We start from the raw sequence: 24,965 nt of genomic DNA, 5'->3' as shown, positions 1-24,965 counted from the left end.
CCGCAACGTCATCTGTTGTCTGTTTCGCACGGAGTTTTGCTGTTAGGCACCGAGAATGACCAGCTTCGTATAGTGGTTCCCCAAGTGCTCCAATCCAAGGTCCTTGACTTGTTGCATCAAGGTCATTGGGGAGTGGTCCGCACCAAGCAGCTTGCCCGCCGTCATTGTACATGGATCGGCATTGATAAGCAGATTACGCAGATGTCTACAGATTGTTTGACGTGTGCCGAACACCAAGCTGCTCCGCCTTAACACTATTTTGAGTGGGCACGCCCTGCTGGTCCATGGCAGCGAGTACATATTGATTTCGCTGGTCCATATTGGCATTCTCGTTGGCTCATTGTGATAGATGCATTTAGTAATTTTCCGTTTGTTGTGCCCATGCAGTCTACAACGTCTGCTCAAACTATACAGGCGTTGACTTCAATTTTTTGTATTGAGGGTCTTCCAGAAGTTTTAGTGTCTGACAATGGTCCACAATTTACCTCTGCTGAATTTGAAAGTTTTTGTTCTGCCAATGGCATTCGCCATGTTCTTACTCCGCCGTTCCACCCTCAATCGAATGGTGCAGCGGAACGTTTTGTACGCACATTCAAGGATCATATGGACCGCCTTCGTGCTACGCACTCTCGTCAGCAGGCCCTCATCACGTTCCTGTCGTCGTACTGGACCACGCCACGCGACGGCCCTTCGGCTGCGGAGCTTCTCCACGGCCGTCGTCATCGCACCCTACTACGGTTGTTGCACCCCCCGGATCGACCCGCCGCTTCTGAGCACCGCACACGTTTTCAGCGCAACGACGCCGTTTTTTTCAGAGTTTATCACGGTCGCCGTCGTTGGGAACGTGCTACCGTGATAAGTGTCCAGGGTCGCGGTTTTTATACTGTTCAGGGTGCTACTGGGGTGCACAGGAGGCATCCGAACCAGTTGCGCCCCGCTGGCCGCCCGGATTCTGCCGCTCGTTCTTTGCCCACAGATTTGGTCCGCGGCGGGTTCCAGCCGTGCCTTCTGACTTCGCTGCCGCCCCCAGGGCAGCAGCAGCAGCTGTCGCCGCTACCACGCCGACAGCCCATCCCGTTGATGCCTCCCGCGCAGCTTCATCCGTGAGCGCCCCAGGTGGTCGCTCCGGTGCCTGTGGTCCCTCTTCAGTCGCCACCGCCTTCGGAGCTGATGGACGTCGACCCCTCAGCCGGGCCGCCTTCCCAAGCGGTGGCTGTGCAGCCTGTCCTGCAGCCGCTTTCCTTGGGCACCCCCAAGGAGTCTGACACCGCAGCGCCTTGTCCGGCGCCCACTCAGCAGCCGTCGACGCAGCGTCAGGAGACGCTGCCTCTCTTCGTGGGTCCCGACACCCCGTCACGTCCAGTACCAGAAGCTGCGCCCGTGGTCACAGGCGTGCACCCTGACCTCGGTTTTCAGTCGGTGTTTCCCGAGGCCCCGCGCAGCCTATGCTGGGGTGCGGACCGGGGACTGCCACCGACAACAGTCTCCGCCCCGGTCTCTTCTGCTACGCCTGCGGCCAGACCCCTCCCCCGCCGTTGACGCTCGCCACGTCATTACTCAACAACGGTGCGGCGATTTGGGGGGGAGGAGTGTTATATCCTAGCCAGTAATGCCACCCGGGCCCGCTGCCAAAAGGTTGGCAGCATCAAAGTCCGGACGCCGTCCGCGTAAGCAGCGCCAGCGAGACAGGAAATCGCCGCAAGTCTGCGCGCGCCACCGCTGGCTTCTGGGTTCTTAAGCACTGGAGTCGCGAGCGCTAGGACAGTTCTGTATTCGCCGCTCAGTTGTATACTCACCACCGAATTGTGTACTTGCTAGTCAGTTGTGTGTTCATCGCAGCAGAGTTGTTGTTTGTCGTCAGCCGACGCTGACCTAGCCGCTCCGACTCGAACTAGACAGATTTCTGTGGACACGGAGTTCACTACGGTGTTTCTGTATCTTCGTTAATAAAGATAAGTACCGACTTTTATTTAATCAGAGTGTTTGGGTTTTCATCTTTCTGTTCACTGTTCCAGCGGACCGATCGGCCCGCTATTAAAAGTGTGGCAGTGACTTCGAAAGCCGTTTCTACAGCGAATTGTTTGTTGCTACGAACGCCGCCACAAAAAAAAACGACAAGGAAGCTGACAGGGAATTGCCTCTTCCCATAGCATGTTGTCCAGACTTTACCCACTATCCATTTATGGGGAGCAGAGGATACAAGTGGAAGTTCCAGCTGACAAACACAAAACCAAGGTGAACATGAGAGCAAGAGGCATCCTGGTTGTGGTGTCCCTGAGTCTATGGGGCAAATACAAAGTGGCAGAAACTATCAAGGTATGACCTTTGAGTGTTAGGGTACCTTTCATACAGCAGCTATATGTAGTGATGTGAGAACACCAGTGAACATTAAGCTTGGATTTTGATGTATGGACAGCTGAAAATCAAGTTTAGAAACTTGAGGATACTTACAGGAAATTACAACTCTTGATGCAAGGTAGGGTGAGACTGAATGATACTCAGACAGTACATCAATTTCTACGATCAGCTTTTGTACCTTTGCAGGAGCAGCTGTGCCAAACCACAGAATTGGTTCCACAGGATTGACAAAAAAGAGGCTGGTTAGACACAGGTGGCAGACTCATAAAGATAGTATTCAGCACTGCTGAAGTGCGAGACATTGAAAGGATAAACATCGGATTGCAATAGGTGCAGGCAGATGTGGAAGGGAACCAGGATACCCTGGAAGTGCACACCACACAGCTTGCAAGTTTCAAAAAAGAAGATGTGGTGAGCAAAACCCCAGCTCCTGTCACATACCATGGCCACCACCCTCATGACCCACGTATGAAAATCAGTGGACGCAGTGAATTGTGACTTACGTGTTTTCAGAGACCACTTCAAAAATGTCAACCATCTTGAAGCTTTTATGCACTCTAGTTAAAAGTATCATCAACATATGCACTGAAGCTATATAACTGCAGAAAGCACTGATCCACATCATACATGGCCATCTGACTCTGATACTCTTTCTAGAAGGCCTTCATAAAATCTGAGCTGAGCTTGTGGTCCCATTAGAACTGTTAACCTCCATAGGGGAGGAATACTTATCACTCCACTACTATGTTGCCAACACAATCAATACACAAGTAGAGATCAGGTAGATGGTATGGATACAGATATCATTAAAGATTGTGAATATGAGTGTTTCACCATCCACACTTGATCAGTAGCATGGGAGACTATATTTGATCCACTCTTTGAGATTTTGCCCATGGAAAACTTGGCTTAGCTGAAGGCCCCATTACACCCAACTGAATACCCTGGACCAGATGACAGCACCACAAAATAGTCACCTGATGATGGAATGCATCGTACCGAACATAACCATAGGGACCAGCACATCAACTTATTAAATGACTTTTTTTTAAATAATATTATGAATATTTATATATGTGTTTGGAGAGAGAGAGAGAGATTGATTTTTGATTGAGATTTTTACTTTAAGTCATAACTAGTACCTGAATTTTGGTTGGTGCCTTCTTGAATGATCAGCTTCTGAACCAGTTGGTGACGTATTACAATTTGGAGGTATTTATTGTTATTTAAGGTTAAAATACAACTCTGTTAGTGTTTGGTCATATTGTGGATAGCTTTGAGCCCAAGTTTTCATAGCTTTTCATACCTAAGGGACCACTGTTGTAAGTAAATAAGATCAAACAGCAATCTGCTTTTCGTGAGAAAATGAGATTGCTTAGCACACAAACTTCCTTCAAACTACACGTCCTGCTACGTCAAAATTGGTCAGTGGCGTTCAGCACCATACTATTGAACAAGAACATAATCCATTTACTGTAATTAAGAAATTATGAGAGGTTGTTACTTATTGAATGAAAAACTATAGAGAATGCATTTCTCTTCCTGTATTTTAGTGAACTTTGTACATTTACAATTCTGTCGATTGATAGATGGCAAGGACAATGAAGTTCACCTCCTTTTCCAAAAACAAGATATTTCTATTCTTCACTTCCAGAAAATTTGTTTACATAAATGTTTGGCAACTCTTACACATACTTTACTCAGTTTTATCACTAAAATATCAATTTTCATTAAACGTAACAATATGTTCTGAGCAACAGCCTAGCACCACGTCCTCCTTCCACAAGATACAGATTAACAGTCCTCTTTTTTTTTAATAAATCAATTGTCTTTTTTTTAGAGTCCACACTCTGATTCACTACGACTGTCATTGCGGGGATTGTGCGCTAAAGAGTTTCTTGCTGTCCAGTTGCGCTTCACTTCACTTCAAGTACTTTTTGAATCACATTTACATTTACGGTACTTACATACATTACTGAGCTTCTCAGAATAAAATCAGACACAAATTAGGCAAAAAAAAGGGGCAGTGAGGCTCACATAACATTACAAACTGCTTGCATAATATTGATAGTAATAAGTATTGTGTGATGCCACCACAGCCTAAGATTTGCACAAATCTCACATTTACCTTCCTTTAACCTGTGGGTCCACAGTGGTCATGTCAGCAACAGAGACTCACACATGGTGAGTGAATCAAAGTAGTGGAAATAAAACTAGGGATAGAGAGACTTAGTGTGTAAACATTGCCAGAGAGAGATCCTGTACACAATGTAAAATTAAAGGATAAAGAGGAACATTCAAAAGTGAAATTTACACAAGAGGTGTGTCACTCCAAGTTCAGTCAGGGCACAGGAAATGTAGAAACAATGATAGATGCTTAAGTGTCTATTTTAGTCAGACCAACAAAACAGGAATCTGGAGGATTGCCTTAGTCCAAAAAAGACAGGAAATGTACTGGCTCAGAACCTAGTACCCTGGAAAGCTGCCCAGAATTAGAACCAGGCCAAAGTCCATTGGCCAACATCCCTGCTAACATTGCAATGTCAGCAGATGTGCTACTTATGCAATCAGTGGACCTGTACAGCAACCAGAGGAGGGGGAGGACGGGATGTCAGCAGTTTGACTGACCTACCGCTGGTTACGCCATGCCTCAGACATTGTGCCCACTCCGCATGATTCAATCCAACTCCAAAACACAGCTTTTCCATAACCATCAGCATAGGGAATCAGTATTTAAATCCATAGGTCCAGCCCATCATTGTTTGACACATATGGGCCATCCAATGATCCACAGCCTGTACCAGTTGTTGCCACATCTATGGCACTGACTCCACTGAGCCACCAACCAATAACCATGCCAGACTGCCCAGCCCTCACATTGGGACTCCATCTTGCTCCTGCACCTCCTGTCACCTCCTGTTGCCATCATCTGCCACCATGCAGTAGTAGCAGAGTTGCCCGGTACCCTCTGCGGGGAACACCTATGTCAGTATTCCTACCAATGCATTCAGGACTGAGGATCATCTCCCACTGTCCACAGTCTATCTGTTTCAGGTACGCTGAACTACATCTGTTGAAGGTTGACAATAAAGACCCATATAAATTGATCTGTGTGATTCGTCGCCCACTCCTCCACACCTTCCAACAATGCATTACAGGATTTAAGTCAATAACTCACCAATGGTTATTATGAAAAGTACAATCATATGCTGTATGAAACAAAATTTGTGACTAGATTGAGAATCTCTTGACAGACAGGGCAAAGCCTGTCACTGAAGGAAGTAGAAGTAACCTCAGGCATGCAGCAGGGAAATGTACTGTGGCACTTGCTGCTCATGTTCTATATTAATGACCTGAAAGATAATATTCACAGTAACCTCTGTCTTTTTTGCAGATGATGTAGGAACCTGTAATGGAGTATTATCTGAAATAGAGCTGCACAAATATCCAGTCCTATTCAGAGAGGTGCAAAGATTAATATCTTCCTTTAAAAGTACAAAAATGTAAAATTGTGCAGTTCACAAAATACAGAAAAGTATTAATCTATGACTGCAATATCAATAAGTCACAGTTGTAATAAGTCAATCCATATAAATTTCTGGGCATAAAAATCTGTATGGATATTAAAAAGAATGATTACACAGGGCCAATCATAGGCAAGGCAGGTAACGGGCTTTGGTTCATTGACCGGTTACTGGTAAATTACTGTTAGCCTAGAAAGGAGACTGGTGGTAAAACACTTCTATGTCCCATCTTCAAGTATTACTCAAGTGTGTGGGACTCATACAAAATAAGATTTACAGGAGATGCTGAACGTATGATAAAGGTAGCACAAAAGGTCGCATTTTCATTTGACTCATAGTAGAATGCCACAGAAATGCTGAAAAACCTGAATTGACAGACTCTTGAACACAGTTGCCAGTTACTGCACAAATGTCTGCTTACCATAGATCAAAAACTAGCATTAAGCAAAGAATCTAGAAATATCCTTCAGTCCTAATGTATTGCTCATGTATGAAATATAAAGCCAAGATTAGGCTACGGGATGTACAGAGACATTTAACCAGTCATTCTTCCTACATGCCACATGTGATTAGACTGGGAAGAAAACATAACATATGATATAATGATCACAAAGTGTAGGCTCTCACAGCTGGTACGGACTTCATGTGAAACTTCCGTGCTGATAGGCCACGGTTGATGTATAAAACTTTCTCCTAACATTTCATCTTTGACTGCGGGAGACATCTTCAGAGGTAAAGCAGTAAACTGAAACCAGAACTCAAGGGAGTGCCAAATATTTAGGCAATGTAAAGGGCACCACAGTCTATCACATGATGTTGGCTACAAGATCATCTCTGGTAATGCCAGCATTAATTTCAGTTGAAAATGTTCGCATTGCTATAGATAATCTCATAGCTGATGTCACGTAATGGCATTACCAGAGATAATCTCATAGGTGATGTCATGTGATGGACTGTGGTGGCTTCTACACTGCCTATTTATTTTGTGTTCCTTGAGTTCTGGTTTCAGTTTCCCACTTTACCTCTACAGATGTCTCCCACAGTCAGAGGTGAAATGTTAGGAGAAAGTTTTAGACATCAGTCACAACTTATCAGCCCAGAAATTTCATGTGAAATATGGTACAATGTTATCTGTTGTTCTAGATCTTTTTTGCAAATGCTTCGGCAGTTGATCACTAGTTTTATTTGGAATTGAGGTAGGAGGAATTTCTTTTAAACTTACATTATTACTTTGAGGTATCATTTAATCTGAAGAATACCTTATGTGCACCCCACACATGGTCAGCTACCTGAGTAGCACCCTCTGTTGTATAGTGCACACCTGATGCATTTAGTGGAACACCACAGCTCTCACACCTATGGTGCAAGTCTAGGAAATCACTGCCTAACTTTTCATAGGGCTTTTGAAGGCTTCGGTTCAAGCCTTCTACTCAATTCAGAAGCAAGGAGACCATGATCATTACTGTGGGCAATAATGTAGATTGTGAGTCTCATTGAAATTCTGTGAGTCAGGCTGGTCCTCTGTCATGTCTGTCAGCCTCGTATGACAGCGATGTTCCACACACATGTCATGAACTGTGTGCGGAGCATCACCATCATATGAGGCTACAACTGCTGGAAAAATCACCATCAGCAGAACACTGTTTGAATGAGGAACACAGTATGAAATTTGACGAAACAGTGATAGTTGCCAACACTTCCAGTTTTTGGAACACTGTCTATAAAGAGGCAATTGAAATTAATTGGGCAGATTATTTAATTAATAGAGACAATGGGTTTCCTCTTAGCAGCACGTGGAATCCTATACTATCCCACATCTGAGTGCGATATATCATTGCTGCTGGTGTTCTGATAAGTGTAGCACCACCTGCCCACTCTTGGAGGGCAGCAACGGTGATGGGCAGTGCGTGCGCCGTGTTCAGTACAGGGGCCTACATAGGATGCCGATTTGCAGCGTGGTGTCAGTTCTCAGCAGGACTCGTCAGCAGAAGCAGTGTTCTCCTGAAGATGGTGGACAATTGGATTGCTGAAATATTGACTGGAGTTGATTTTAGGTTCCAGCAGCAAGCCCAAAGAGACTTCCAAGAACTATCCTAGTATTTGCCTAAAATGGTGTAGATAAACTGTGGAAAACCTAAATCTGGATGACTCGATGGACATCTGGATGTCACTCCTCCTGATTGTGTGACCAGCATCACAGTCATTGTGCAACCAACTCTGCAGCTATATAAGGATACATGGTAGAACCTCGATTAACCACCAATTTTGGGACTGGTCAGTGGTTTGAATGCTAAAAGGGTTGGATAACCAGAGGAGAATGAAACAAATCATTTACAGAGCTCAAAAAAATCTAATAAATCAAAATTAAATTAATAATTGCATTTCTAACCAAGGGAAAGGAAAACAGAAAATTTTATAAACTGATAATTTATTTTGAAAACTGTAAAATGTCTTTTTTTGTTTTAATTGCTTAAACCTTGCCTTTGCAGCTGCATCATGCCACTTTTTTTAGCTTTTTAATCAACAAGAAGTGCCAAAGTGTTTGTTTCTTTTGGGCTCTTGGTTTCTTGGATTTGGTGATTACAAACAATAGCAATTTTGGCCACCACTTGGGTTGCTGCATGTTGCAATGGTCATCCTGTCCTTTGCTAGTCTTGTGACTTTACAGTTTGTTCTTTGAGGCAAGGGTTTTTGAAGGAGCATTTCATAGTTCATCCCAGTTCCATCAATGCTGTGTAACTGATTACCTACTAGTTTATTTTATGACACCATTTTTTCAAAATTTTCAACAAACTCCTTAGTTGCAACATCATCATTGCAAAGATTTTCACCTGAAATAGCAACTTGCCTAACATCATGACAGTTTTTCCACTCGTGAAGCCAACCTTCACATGCTAGGACTACACCTTTCTCACCACCCAGTTCTGGGTGCAATTGAATAGCTTCTTCTTTCATTGTAGGGCCGGATAATGAGGTCTCCTTACACCTTTCCTGACAAAACCAAACCCACACAGCTCCATCCAAGAGCTAAAGTTTTGATTTTTTTTCAATGATTTTGTAGTTTTTAAAGAATTTCATCATCTACAGTTAACAAAAATGCTTCAAATCTTTCAAGTTCTTTTTCCATTCTTTAATGGTTGGTATTCCAACATCCATTTCAGAGGCTAATTTAGTAACTGGCTCACATTTGTCAACTCTTTACAGAACACTTAGTTTCTGTTTTATCATGCACACAACACATTTCCTTTTCTGATTTGTAGCCATTTTTAGTCTTTTGGAGTCCCTTATACTTCTTAATGACAGCTCAGAAATCTTGAGGAGCGTGACTCAGATGGACACTTGTGGAAGGGATAAAATTGAGTAATAACACTGGCACGCTGTTTGGCATGGAGCACAGATGGATAATTGGACACATGGTAGGATAACCTGAGGAGTCGGTGAATTGACGGTCAGATAGCTGAGCTTCTACTGTAATCATGTTTGAAATAGAGACACTGTACATAATGATGAGCCAGCACTATATGTGTACTAGCATATTGATGAGGAGTGTGCATTTTGTTAAGTGGTTGGTCTTGTAATGTAGCAGCATAGCAACCTTCTGAAGTTGGGGAAAAAAAGACAAGTTGGTTCCCCCTCATTTTGCTAATACTTTTGAAGAGATGTTATGGACTACTTCAAAATAATCGAAGACATTAATGTTGGTGAACAGATTCATATCACCTCTGATAACTAAAACATTTTTAATGGTGTAGAAACTGTTTGATATTTTTTTTTTTATTCAGCTTTACATAATCACCATTTTGATACAATTTTTACTTTTTTAACTTGTGGTTATCACATAATGCTGATTGGTAATGACACACTTTAAATATCGTAAATGCATTTTTAAGAAGAACAAAACATGGCAGTGCACAAGTTGCACACTGAGTGAGTCAAAGAACAAAGTAGTTCAAAGAGATCAGAGTCAAAGACAGGACGCTCTCCACCAGAGATGCCATAGAGGCCCCCCCCCCCCTCACTGCCGCCCCTCCCCCCACCCACCACCCCAGTAGTGCAGAGCACAGTGGATTGAAGCTTCATCACTTAAAATTGTAGCTGTTGTGCCAGCGCGGCAGCTGTAGATGGTGGCCAGTGTGAGCAGTAGGCACATCAGAAACTGCACTGCAAGAGTCGCATGCCACCAACTGCTGCATAGGCAGAGAGACGTTAGTCAGAGGCAGGTCAGAAGCATCAGGAGGCAGAGTGGCAGTGACCGAAGGCAGATTGGAAGTGTCAGAAGGCAGGTCGGAGAGTGACCACGCCAGTTTCAGGTGATTATCAGACACGGTCGGTGGTCGTCCATGTAGATGAATTACGAATGTGTTCATACCTCAATGTAACACTTGGTGAGGGCCCGAATAAGGTGGTTGCAAGGCCGCTCACATGGAGTCATCACACAGCACCACAAATTCACAAGATGCAAGGTCCTTGTGAACGAACACAGATGGGGTGGAATGAGGGCGTGGCAGGGAGGGGCGGAGGCATGCGATGTGTGCATGAACCCATTCAACCAGAGACAGAAGATCTATAGTATCGGCCAATGGTGAGTCCTCCACAAACTCTGCCGGAAGGAGGATGGGCTCATTGTATAGAATCTCAGCGAGCAATGCATTCAAGTGTTCTTTATGTGCTGAGTGGATGCCCAGAAGGACCCCAAGCCCCATAAGCCGCTGTTGCACATAAGCGCGGTCTTGAGGTTGCGGTGCCACCATGCAGTCATGCCATTCACCTGCGGGTGGTAGGCCATGGTGTGGAATTTAGCAACACCATAAAGTTCACACAGTTGTGGAGAGAGGACAGACTCAAACTGTCACCCCTGGTCAGTTCTGAGGGAAAGAGGACAGCCAAATCATGTGACCCACTCAGATATGAAAGAATGAGCAATGGTTTCAGCTGTGATATTGGTAAGAGGGACCGCCTCGACCCAGCGGGTTACAGGGTTGAAGATTGATAAGATGTATCTGTACCCCTCAGAAGGGGGGTGGGGACCAACGATATTGATGTGGACGTGCCAAAGGTGTCCTCTCGGAACGTCAAACTTGCCTAATGGAGGTTGAGCACGCCTGCCGACCTTGCTACGCTGGCAAGGTACACACGCACAGGTCCAAGTGTGACAGCTATGCTTCACGCTGGACCAGCCAAAGTGCTCAGTAACCAGCCTCATCATGGTGTATGTTCCCAGGTGGGCTACGCTGGGAAAAGGAGTAAAGATCCCGTGCCAAAGAGCAGTAGGGACCAGGGGGTGGGGTGTGCCCATAGAGGTGTCGCAAAGCATCGGGGTCATCAACTCATGTATGATGTGGAGTTGGGCAGAGAGCAAAGACTCGTTGTCTGAAATTAATCACCGTATGTCGTCATCTTCAGCCTGAAGTCGGGCAAGCTCTTCCAAGTTCAGTGGTGCAGTTAGCACACAGAAGCAGGACAGGTAGTCTGCCACAACATTCTCCGTGCTACAGATATAGCATGCGTCGGAAGAGTGCTGACGTATGTAGTCCATATGGTGGAAACGCCTCGGCAGAAGGTCCTTAGCCAGGTTATGAATAACATCCATGAGAGGCTTGTAATCTGAGTAGATCATGAAAGGTCACTACAGAAGTGTTTAAACCTCGTACACAGTGAGAAGCTCATGATCAAAAGCTGACCTCTTACACTGGCTCTTACTCAGTTTCTTGGAAAAGAAGTGGAGCGGTTGGGTTGAGTCAGCGGTGTGCTGTTGTAAAACAGCGCCCACAGCTGAGTCACTGGCATCAGTCATGATTGAAACACGGGCCCCAGGGACAGGGTGGGCAAGTGTAACAACTTTGGTGAGGGCATTTTTAATGTTACCAAGTGCACTGAGCATAGGTTTGGTACAGTCCAACTTCCCTTTCCCAGTGGTGTTTTTGCTGGAGAGGGCATCCATGAGGGCCAATTGGACAGAGGCAGCCTGAGGAATATGGCGGGAGTAAAAGTTTGCGATGCCCAGAAAATGACAGAGCTGAACGTAATCTATTTATTTATTTAGTTATTTATTCCATGTGATCTGATGGTACACAGTGTGTTGCAGATGTCGGAAAATATCATTTAACATTGTTAACATATATTAACATAGGCCTATAGTATCCTAATGTATTATATTGCTCAATGTTTTCAGTTTAACACAAACAGCAAGATTACTGTTCTAAGTATTCATTTACAGAGTAAAAACAGTGACACAACAAATATGACTTCACGGCTCTTCAGGAAGAGGGAGATCAAGTATGGTTTCGACACAAGAACTCATTGGTCGGAGGCCATCGACAGAGACAGTATGGCCTAGGACCATAACAGATGTGGAACAGAGTTGAGATTTAACATGGTTGATCAACACACCGTTGGCAGTGAGGGCCGAACAGACTGCATCGAGGTGAACTTGATGTTCCTCATCAGAGGAGCAAAAGATCAGTATATCATCTAAGTGAGCATAAGCAAATGGCGGAGGTAGCAAAATGGGATCAATGAACCGCTGCCACGTCTGCACAGCATTTTTCAATCCATAAGGCATGTAACAGTATTCAAATAGGCCGAAGGGCTTGATGATGGCCGTCTTCTGAATATCCAGCGGATGCGTAGGTATTTGATGGTGCATCTTGGAACAATTTAAAACAGAGAAAAACTTAGAACCATGTAGTAATTGTGTGAAGTCCTGGATGTGAGGAATGGGGTAGTTATCGATAATGGTGCAAACATTAAGGTGCCATCCTTTTTAGGAACAAGGTGAATAGGCAAAGACGAGTTGCTATCGGAGGGGTGGAGCACACCTGAAGCCAACAGATCCTGAATGATTTCCTTGGTGCACAGAAGTTTGGAAGCGTTAAGGCACTGGCCTTATAATGTACAGGTGGGCTGTCTGTAGTGTGAATCCTGTGACAAGTGTCATTACTGATGGCCAATACTCGTGAAGGGAGGTTGGCAAGAGGGGTCAGGAAGGGATCCGCAGGCAATGTCAGTTCACTAACTTTGCTGAATCGGGGAGGCGTAGGCAGTGTGTCGGTTGAAGTCAGTGATGGAAGACGCGGTACATGAGCAGAGCATGGAGCTGCATCTTATATATTTGTCCATGGCAGTGAGAAAATGACAGCAGATTGGTAAGAAGACACAGTAGAGGCATGTGCTGGGTCACCTCATTGTGGTTCTGCAGATAGGCGATGTGTATGACAATTCAGCGGAAGCAGAGGCAATGTGATTGCGTAATGCATCATTCTGGGTGTGGAGTAATACGCTCGACCAGAGATGCACATGTGGAAAGTGTAGCCAAGGAGGCGGAGAGTGAAGTCATGCTGAACTCGTTTGAGCACAGAACAGTAGAACCAGATGCGTGGCAGAGTGCAGCGGCCTGCAGGTCTGTTGACAGTGTGTAATGGTGTAGAATGTACAACCCGATCACATGTTCATCCAAGTTGGTGACATGGAAAGTCCAAGGGAAGATGTGGACTGGCGATAGGCAACGCGGGATCTTGATGGAGCCAAGGACCACAATAGGAGATTGATTTGCAGCGATCAAAGTGAGGTTAGCAGCTGAAAGTATGTTGCCAGCATGCTTGACCAGGATAACACTGACGTCGGCACCGGTGTTGAAGAGAAATCAAGTGCCCGATGACAAGTCAGTGGAGTGGAGGCATCACACTGCTGAAGTGAGTGGTGCAGCATCAGAACATAGGCGCTGTGAAGGAACGCGGTGGGACGTGGCGCCTAAACGTGCCCGGTGGAATCATTTGGGTAGGCGCAAGGCATGCGACAGTTGTATGAGGCATCCCTGTAAGTAGCATGGTACCAGCACAGTGGGTAGGCTGGGAGGCAAGGCAGTGTGGAGAGAGAGGGGGCTGCAGATGGCTGCGTCGGGGGTGGGAGCTGCTCGGGCTGCTGTTCAGGCGAGGTCAGCTGCTGTCGGGAGGCCACAGGCAGTACCTCCTGTAGGCCACTAGGTGGCAGATCCTGACTGTCAGCTGAGGTGCCAAGGAGAGCACACTGGCCTCTGCCGGCAGGGCTTGGAACCAAAGGTGCAGGTGCACCAACTGACAGTGATGGAGGAGTTGTCCGTGACAGGCGGTGTAGGTCACGAATGATAGCATAAGTGACACTGTGCATATAAGAAAGTGCAACCCCATGCATAGGAATGTTTGAATCACAGTTCTGGAACTTTGTCAGCACATCAAACCAAACTGAAGGAGAGTGCGTAGTTCAGGGTAGACCTAGACATCTTTAACCGGGTGATCGTCCATGATGTCATTAGATGGCATGCACTGTCCACGGTGTGATATTGTTGAGCTGTTGCACTTGACAGTGGCCATGTTGGGCCAGTTAAGGTTAAGTGGCCGGGTGTAGATAATTGTTCACTTTTAACCAAACGCACATTAGGTACACTTGACCACTCATATTCACAAGCACAGTTAATAGGATGTGGGGCACTAGCATTGAAAGACACTGGTAGATCCATTGTTCTGAAGACAATGTGGGCTATCACATGAAGTCCATTAATGATGGAGATAAGTACAAAATAACTTGCGATCATACAACGATGATGTGGTTATCGTGTAATACTGATTGGTAGTAACACACCTTAAATATCGTAGATGCATTTATTAGACTTGGAGCAAGAAGAACAAAACATGACAGTACACAAGTTGTGTGCCAAGTGAGTCAAAGAACAAAGCAGTTCAATGAGATCAGAATCAAAGATAAGGGAGCTCTGCGCCAAAGATGCCACAAACTAATTAACTGCAAATTATTTATCCAGCATTATTTACTGTTATACAGCCATCTGTTCTTCCTCTCCATGAGAATCTTATTTATTTATCTTTTTATATTTACAGACTTGATGGTTTAATGGCGAAAATTCTGGATGTGATTTTCAGAAGCTCATAAATTTATATTCAACCCTGGAACTCATCATTATTAAGTCTTTAAAATTTCCTACATGATTCTCTACTGGTAACTCATTATTATTTTTGTTTGAAGTTGAAATTATTGTCTAGGCACACAGTATTCAAAAGAAAAGCACAATATATTTAAAATAAAAAACTATGCATATTTGGACAGTAATCATGTGACTATTGTTCATTATTGCAAAAATTATATTTCCTCATTGTTTTATTTATACCTCCACATGTCTCTCACCTTAAATCAATATAATTTTCTATAGAGCATTTTCTTGTTGTAGCACCTTAAGTGTACCAATATGAATTTTTCTGACTTTAGTTCCAGCTGATGTATATCTATACTTCTCAGTATTACAACATTATAAATGTCCCTTACCTCTATCTGGTTCATCTGTTATAACTGAGATTCTTCACTGTAGATAAGTTACCTTCATTATGTGAAAAAAGAACATAAAGTAATAAAAAATGAAAATTTACAAATAACAAACACTGTTGATTCAATTCATATTTTGGATGCAAGGGGATCAGATTTCCATCTGATAATACAAACAAGTTTAAGTTTGTTCTGGTTTTCCAAAATCACTTCAAGTGATTATTAGAATGGTACCCTTAAAGAAATATACAGCTACTTTTCTACCCCTATCCCTGTTCAAACTGTTTTATGGCCCATCTCCAGTGACCACCATGTTTATGGGATATTAATTCATAATCTTTCTTCTTTTGGTTGGTGATAAGTGATTTGGTAAACAATTTTCAGAGATGAGAAAAGATAAAGTGCTAATGGCTTTGACTTGGTCCAGTCCATATTTATCTTTCTTGTATGCTGAGAACTATTCTTCCTTTTTATGATATATTCATAACCTCTGCTACATGCACAAAATATATTTGCTAAATCTCTGATGATATAATTGTTGTTCAGTTAAAACATAAAACTTTAATCTTGCTTTAAGCTGTATTCACTTGTGCAATCATCATACTGGCATAATTATGTCATAAAAATCTCACTATTAAAATTAATAATGCAGACACTTCTTTTTGTAGCTTGAACTGTTTGGCCAAGGACACATCAACAATCCAGTGACTATGTTAGAAACACATTACTTCCGAGTAGGAAGTAATAGCAATCTCACGTTTGGAACTGCAATCAAATTTTCTTTTAGCACCGGAGAAAACCATGGTACAGACAAAATTGAAATTAGAAGTCAAGTGATGGACACGGTAAACAACAGAAGAGATGAAAAGGTAACCCATAAAGCAACTGTATATTCAAATAAAGTAATTTAATCCTAAATTTAAATCCAGTTCTCAAACAGTAAGAGTCAAAGTGCTTCATACAGAGACCTCTTCAAATGATAATGTCTCGAATTTAACATTAAACTCTAAGAATAAAAAATCTAGGATGGAGTAATAACAATGAAATGGGATAGACTGTTACTCACCACATACAGGAGGCATTGCGCAGCAGACAAGCACATCTGAATACATTTAAAAGTAGACTAAGTCATCAGACAATGTCCTTCTTGACATTTAGAAAAATAAAACACACACGTTCATACATGCACAATTCACACACACAGGCCAGTTGGATTGTGGGTATGCCCTCATAAAATGCTGTGCAGAAATTGCAGCAGAGTTGGTATATGGCATGGCTGCTTTCATAGGTGGCCCTGCCTCTGATGGGATAGGATTGCATGCCCCAATCCAGTACTATCACAGACTTATTCTATTACATCAGAGGCAGGGCTACCTGTTAAAGCAGCCTTGTCATATACCAGCTCTGTTGCAATATCTGTACAGACTTTTATGTGGTATGACCATGAACCAACTGTCCATTTGACTGAATTGCTACTGTAAACTGTGGCAAAACATGCAGCTGAGCACAATATACACACTTTCAATGGCTGCTTCACAACCCATGCCATCTGGATCCTTCCCCCAGCACCAGCTATTCTGAACTACACAGGCAGGGGTTATGCTTGCAGCATCCTTTGTTCCCATAATCATCCAGGCCTCACTCTCCACAAACCCCTTGCAACCACATGCTGTTACCAACAGTTTCCCCTTTCAATCGACTCCTCCATTTCACCATCACTGTGCACTGCATTAACTCTGCCGGCCGGTGTGGCTGAGCGTTTCTACGTGCTCCAGTCTGGAACCGCGCAACTGCTACAGTCGTAGGTTTGAATTCTGCCTCGGGCATGGATGTGTGTGATGTCCTTAGGTTAGTCAGGTTTAAGTAGTTGTAAGTTCTAGGCTACTGATGACCTCAGATGTTAAGTCCCATAGTGCTCAGAATCATTTGAACCATTTTTGCATTAACTCACCAGCTCTATTGCTCATGTGTTACACTCTTGTGGCATGCAACTGTTGCCTCTCCCTCCTGTATTCCTATCTCATACAAGTGCTGCCTCCCCCCAAGCTGTCAGTTACCTTTGCCCATCCCCTCCTCCCACTCCATGCCTCTTTTCTCCCCTTACAAACTCCACCCAGCACAGCCCCTCAGCCCAGTCTGTGTCCCTAACTGCAGTCCTGGTACTGTCTACCCAGCCAGCACAATATAGACGTATGTGTGTGTGAGCATGTGTATATGTATATGTAAGTGTACTCTAACTCAGAAAAGGATTTATCAAGAAACTAGCAAAGCTTTGTTCTTTTCTGTGTGCCTTTTGACAACAATTTCTCTATTCAGTGAGTTATTACCTTCACTCCTAAATTACTTACATTCTGCCAGAACTTTCTATATCATAACAATTTTATTATTGTTCCAATCCTGGGAGTGGAAAGACTTACCTTAGGGGGAAAAAAGGACAGATATACACTCGCACACACACTCATATGGATATGAGTGTGTGTGCGATTGTATACCTGTCCTTTTTTCCCCCTAAGGTAAGTCTTTCCGCTCCCGGGATTGGAATGACTCCTTACCCTCTCCTTTAAAACCCACATCCTTTTGTCTTTCCCTCTCCTTCCCTCTTTCCTGATGAGGCAACAGTTTGTTGTGAAAGCTTGAATTTTGTGTGTATGTTTGTGTTTGTTTGTGTGTCTGTCGACGTACCAGCGCTTTCGTTTGGTAAGTCACATCATCTTTGTTTTTAGGTATATTTTTCCCATGTGGAATGTTTCCCTTTATTAATTCAATTTTATTATTGTTAGCATTTAACTTTAACACTTCTCATCTCCTTTTGAAAATACATTAGTTTTACAACTACACTGAATTATACATCTTCATTCATATGTATGATTTTATTTTATAAATTTCTTTATTCTCTCCATTTTTTTCTGTACAGGGGTATATGAGGCATGGGAAAGGCCAATTATTAATAAGAATGAAGTGGTATGTCATGTTTCAAATGATATTTATGGTATATACAGAATAGAATACTGCTAATAAGGCACATTTAATGCTTTACAATAAACTGTGTTAATTAAATGAAATACTCATACACAGTCCAGTCACATTAATGTGACAACCACATCTGTTTGACGTAAAGAAGCAAGAACCGTACACAGATGGCAGGTGGCAGGACTAGAAGTGGAGGGTACATAAAGTATGTTGGGGGATGCAAAAAACAGTGCAGTTTCAAAATTTTAAACATGGCTGAAGCAGCAACTGTTGAAAATCAACATAGTAAATGATAACAGCCAAACAGTTGCAACTGTTTGGCTGTCATCATTTACAGTGAAAAAAGAAACAGTGCAGTCATTGTCATAATGGGGAAACAGAGTGATTTAGCTGGTGTCCAAAAGGGTAAGATCATTGGCTTTCAGGCCAAGGGTGGAAGCATTTCCAAAACAGCTAAGTCTGTAAACTGTTTACATGTCGCCTTGGTTAAAGTATACCATTTGTGGCAAAATGGCACTGTCCAAAACAAAACTGGTGTAACCACAGGTGGTAGATTTCAGTGGTGAACAATGGTTGCACAGATGAGTAGAAGCAAATAGACATTCAACTATTGAGCAACTGAGAACTTGGATGAACAAAGGGGCTACCAACAGTAACACAGGCCTCCTCAACGAGCACCTACCCGGTTCATTAACCCGTGCTGACTGCTTTTCATCAGTGATGAAGTCTGGAATCTGCACACCAGTACCCCAACTGGATGCCTACTGAGTGCCAACAGGTGGCCTTTCCAGATGAATCACATATGAATCACATTTTATTCTCCATCATATGGCAAACACCCTGCAGCAATTATCAGAAGGGTATGGGTAGGGGGGGGGAGTGCATTAGGGTCTGGTCTGGGGAATGTTTTCATGGCATTTTCTGGATGATCTCATCATTCTGAATGGCACAGTGGATCATCACAAGTGTGCAACTATCTGTGGGGACCACGTCCACCCCCACACACAGTGTGTTTTTCAATGGCGTGATGGCATCTATCCGCAGAAGAATACAATGTGCGACACAGCTCGAGCATGAGGATGAGTTTACTGTACTCCTCTGCCACCAAACTCCTCAGATTTAATTCCATTCAAGAATCTGTGGGACCACTTCGATCAGGCTGTTTGCAACATGGATCCTCAACTGAGAAACCTATTGCAAATGGCCATGGCACTGGAGTTGCCATGGCTCCACATCCCTTCCAGAACTCTGTTGACTTTCTTCCTGCATGTCTTGCAGCAATCTGCACTGCAAAAGGTAGTTATTCAAGCTTATATATTAATGTGACTGGGCAATATATATCCATGTATTGTACACTATGAAAGATACATGAAATTTACAAAGAAATTGTTGTCACCACTTAAAAGAATGCACTGGAGTGCTGTAGTCAGAGTAGAACCATTACTAGGTAGTTATTTATCCCTCCATCAAGGACAAAGTCATGGCAGTGAACTTGTGTGCACATGCCAGTTTGATATATGGAATTAGTGCAGTATGTTGAGTTGACATGCTGATATGAAAGAATTTTAGAAAGAAGCTATCATTTTTGAACATGCCTACCACCATGCTGTGGACGAAGCTGTCTGATCTGTAGGTCTGTCACTGTGGACTGTCCAGTGTGTTTCGAGGAATGGTGTACCACTAGCAGCCGTGTAATTGATTGTAAAAATAACCTAAACGACACATAATGGAGACAACTGACATACCTTATTTTTGTATCTTGTATTGTGGTTTATGCTTTATGCTTTATAGTTTATCTGAAATTGATTTTTATTATCAGCTACAAATAGAATTAAGGGATGTGTTTCAACTTTATTAACAACATACTTTTTAAATAGGTACTGATGTATAAGCAAGGTACAGAACCTGAAAATATCTTATAGCACAATCTTAGTAATACCAGTGCATTAATGTTTACACTGAGTGGAGGGGTACTTTATTACCACCATAAAAAAATTTTAAAAAATACAAATTTCATTTTTGTTGTGGATTCTCATTCACAACATACATTCTAAAGTTATATGGATGTATAAGAAGAGTCCTGAGCCTGAAAACTTGAATATGACATTTGTTGCAAAAAAGTCACATTCACAAGAAAAGCTTAAAACAGTTACAGAATCTGATATAAGAAATCATTAAAAACAATATGTTTTTCAAAAATTTAAAAATATGAAGTACCAGACTAGATTATGATATTTTCAAAAGGTGGGCACAGAGTACCCCCACCCCTTCTTTGGTATGCAAGGGATAATTTATTGTGAAGAGTCAGAATTCCACATTTTTTAATAGGCCTTTGCAAGATGTCCATTTATCTACTTTATTCAAAAATCTCATTTATCACATTTTCTGAATTAGTATGTTAACTAATTTTGCTGCAACACCTTACAAGATAATTCCATAAGGCAGTAAGCATTAAAATCATGGAAACTGGGTGGTACCTTCATCTTTAGACCCATGCAATGGAAGACATCTAAAAATAAAAAATGCTGCATTGAATCTCTTGATTAACTCAGCTATATTCTAACTCCATTTTTCAGCCTTAGACATAATATCTGGCTGCTGGTCAGTCAGCACAGAGACCAAGTCCAAGTCATTCACTTGAGGCACCAATAAAACTGTTTAACTTTCAAAATTTTAAATCCAGCCTTATGCACAATCTGGTAACATTGTAGAATGCAGAAGTGCCTGGAGGGAATGTTGGCCTTTAAAAGAGGTATCTGCTTGTGGTTGAGCGGTAAACATCACACAATGTAGACACACAGTTGCAAATTCAAGTCCACCCGTAGCTTTATTTTTTAAACTGCATTGTAGCTGCCTGCTAAAGGTAACAGTCTGATGGAACCTCAAAGATGATTCACTTCACTTTATAACCCATCAACAGCTCATGGCTGCATGAAGGTGAGTACAATTTATGCTCCAGAGTTTGCTCATCCTACCACGTACACCAGCCACCAGCTGCATATCACAAGCTGCCTGATGTCAGGCACAGTCCGACGAGGTGAATGTTGAATGGCACTATGGGTGTATTTGTCAAATGTCATTTTCTAATTGAAGTTCTAGTATTTGTCTTGTAGTTTCCTCATCAGATTTTGCATACTTGAAACTTATAAAATTTCTTCACTCATTTTAAAATAGAGTTGCATGTGGAAAAAGGACTAATATTTGCAGCATATTGTTTGCTTTGGGTTTAATAGTGGGGTGAAACCAGTAGAAGCAACTCGAAGACTTTGTATTATGTATGAGGTGACTACCTTTGGGCAAAACATGTCAAAAAAGAATTTTCTTGTTTCAAGAAAGATTGTTCTGACATGAATGATTTTCCACATTTACAAAGTCTGACACATGTGATGAACCACAGCCATTTAACATTTATGTGACATTTTCCTTCAGTTGACAATGTTCATAAGTCAGGTGTATGAGTATTGAATGCTCTAATTCAAAGCAAAAAATCGAACAGGTACCTATTGAGCATTTTGCCTGAACATCACCAGTTCATTCATTGAGCATTCCAAAGAAATATTGTTACTGGTGATGAGTTATGATGCATTAACATTAACTTCTTAAGAAGAAATTAATGACTGACCCCTAATGAAAGACATATGCTTGAGCATAGGGCAGCATAAACATAATACTTTACATCTGGTGGCTCAAAAATGGTGTTGTGCACTAGAAACTTCTACCAAGAGGAGTGCCCATCACAGCTGGCATTTGTTGTCAACAACTGAGACATCTTTTGGTCACAGTGTAAGGAAAATAATCAACAAAACTGCATCAAGTGTTTCAACTATACATTAACTCACTCTGCTTATGTCACAATCAAAATGAACCAGGAGTTTGTTTGGGTAGTCAACCGTAATGCACTTATTATTCTAATCCTGTTTCTTCACATGTTTAGCATTTCTGCTCTTTAGCAAACAACTATCAAGAAAATTCCTCTTTGGACCAATATGCATTTCAAATCTGGCTTGATGACATCTTTAGCTCAGAAGCAGTAGAGTCTACAGGTGTAGAACCAGTGAACTACCTGAGCATTCTCAGACTGTTTCTGTTTTAGATAATGTGAGAGAATATATTGTTGATGATTAATTTCTCTTTTATGTTTACTGTTGTGTTCAGAATCCTAGTAAAATATCCACTGTACTAATACAAATGAATTACAGCTTACCACAATGAACTCACAATGAACTTACAATGAATGTTTATTTTAATAAGACTTAAAGTATTTGTAACACAAGCACTGCAATACTGACATGAATAAATAAGTCATTACTCATTTTTACTTCAAAATGGTCTTTGTTTCCTTGCTATCCTGTGTCATACTGAAGTAATATGGAAATTTGGTATTTCATAACTCAAATTGTGTGTTCACAAAAGCCAAAACTGTCAGCAGAGGTGGAAAGAGGTTTTATCAAGTGTGCAGTATCACAAGTTTTCACCCTTACACTGTGGAATACTAGAAGTTGTGAGACAACTTTTGCTGGATAAATTTTCCTTATTGATTTTCAATCTGGCTACTTGTAGCTCTCTTACAGAACAGATAAAAATCTGACCTTCAGTGAGAGAGGAACTGTGAACCAAGGCAGCTTTTACTTTACAGGTGACACTGTTACCTCAAGAGTTAACAATGAGCTCCAGTATTTGTCTCTCCTTATTGCCCCAGTGATGGCTAGGACAGATAAGTCACAACGTAAAAGATGAGCTTAGTTGCAATTTCTGCATGAAAGAACCTTTATGTTTTGATGCAACAACTGTAGACTAAATATCATTAATCAATAGCTGTCACAATTATTTCCATTTTTCTGTCTTAATATTGCAGAAACTTCAAGAAAGAACTAAAGGGCACAACATAAACCATATTCACAACATAGTTGCTATAACAGGACACATGTATTTTATTTTATGACACCAACCAAAGACACAGATATATTACACAGCAGAGAGATTAATATGAACATTTCACTTCACCACTTCCCCTAAATGTTTACCTTGCTAAATGCAGTACTTAACACATTCCAATTAATGATCTTAAATATTTAAGCTGGACATGTGGCCATGGTTTGGTGAGAATATCTACAGCTTGCTGATTGCCTGGTACATGCTCAATGGCTAGGTGGCCTTCGTGAATCTTCTCACGGATGTAGTGCATGTGAATATCAATATGCTTTGACCTCTTGTAAAATTCAGAATCTTTGGCCAGCTTAATAGCACTTGCATTATCAACAAGAAGAACAGGAACACTCTCCAGTGGTGAAATTTCATCATAGAGCTTAGATAGCCATATTCCTTCTCTTGCCCCTTCACTGGCAGCCACATACTCTGATTCTGTTGTTGACAGTGATATGCAATTTTACCGCTTACTAGCTCAGGTAACTGCTCCTCCACAAAATCTTGCAACCATTCCACTAACTGAGCATCAGGTTGCTGGATCACTGGCATAATCAGCATCAGTATATATCTCCGGTGTTCTGTTTGCATGGTTAGCATCATATTTTATACCCAATGACATTGAATCTTTTATATACTTTAGGAAGCTTTTTACCACGGACCAGTGATTTTCTCAGGGATTCTCTAAAAATTTTGACACATAGCTCACTGAAAATGTTATATTAGACCTTGTACCAACAGCTAAATACGTAAGACAGCCAACTGCTTCTCAATATGGAGCATTAGTTGGTTTATCACTGGTTAACTCATTTGTCTGCAGATACTGCTCAATTGGAGCTGACACAGGATTTGCCTCTGTCATGTTAAACCGTCGAAGAATATCTTTAGCATAAATTTCTTGATCAATCTCTATTGATCCATTATCATGACATACAATATTAATATTTAAGAAATATTCTACTAGCTCAACAGTAATTTTAAACTCATCTTGAATTTCCTTTAGGAAAACTTCAATATCCTTCTTCTTACTTGCAGATATTAATCCACTATCAACATACAAAACTACCATCAACTTGTCATTGCAGTTTTCTCGATAGAACAAACACAGATCTACCCTACTTTCCACAAGCCCAAGATTTATTAGGAAGTCCTTGAACTGTTGGTTCCAGCACCTTGGAGATTTTTTTAGTCCGTATAAACTTTTATGAAGTTTGCATACCCAATCAGTTCCATCACTAAATCCCTCAGGCTGCTCCATATATATCTCTTCTTTTCCAAAGCCATTCAAAAAAGCAGATTTTACATCAACCTGTGCCAACTGAAGTTGCTCACTAGCAGAAACACTCACAACTGATCTAACTGTATCGTATCTAGCAACAGGACTGAATGTTTCATTATAGTCAATACCTTTTTGTTGACAAAATCCACAAACCACTAGTCTTGCCTTATGTTGTTGTTGTTGTTGTGGTCTTCAGTCCTGAGACTGGTTTGATGCAGCTCTCCATGCTACTCTATCCTGTGCAAGCCTCTTCATCTCCCAGTACCTACTGCAACCTACATCCTTGCCTTATAGCGATCAATTTTACCATCAGCCTTACACTTAATTCTTTAAACCCAATGGTTTGTGATAGGCTTACGGTCTGGTGGCAGAGGTTCCAAAGTCCACGTAGCATTTTATTTCAATGAAGTTATTTCTTCCTCCATTGCTCTTCTCCAGTGTTCATGGTCTACAGAATTAATAGCCTCTGTATAATTCTTTGGCTCATATTTCAATAAAGTGCTCTCGTTTCTTCAGTTGTTGCCTATTTCTCAATTCTCTTTCACTAGAATTTCCTTTTGTAGGTTCTTTAAACACACTTGCATCTTCATGATTCTTCAATT

At 41.9% G+C, this 24,965-nt stretch overlaps 1 protein-coding gene across 2 annotated transcripts in view; it reads left to right on the top strand.

Moving 5' to 3' along the window:
• LOC126471429 (uncharacterized) overlaps window positions 1-24,965 on the top strand; it is a 649,788-nt gene that overhangs the window by 507,125 nt on the left and 117,698 nt on the right. For both annotated transcript variants that reach the window (XR_007586305.1, XM_050099588.1), the window contains exon 18: window positions 15,860-16,060. Coding sequence is in view for 1 of the 2 variants with exons in the window: in XM_050099588.1 (XP_049955545.1) it covers window positions 15,860-16,060 (201 nt within the window). In the remaining variant the exon portion in view is untranslated. The remainder of the gene's footprint in view (window positions 1-15,859; window positions 16,061-24,965) is intronic.

This window comes from Schistocerca serialis, chromosome 3 (genome assembly GCF_023864345.2).
Source record: "Schistocerca serialis cubense isolate TAMUIC-IGC-003099 chromosome 3, iqSchSeri2.2, whole genome shotgun sequence".
NCBI lineage: Eukaryota > Metazoa > Arthropoda > Insecta > Orthoptera > Acrididae > Schistocerca > Schistocerca serialis.
Note: the sequence above shows the minus strand (reverse complement) of the source record. Positions and strands in the feature narration are given on the sequence as shown.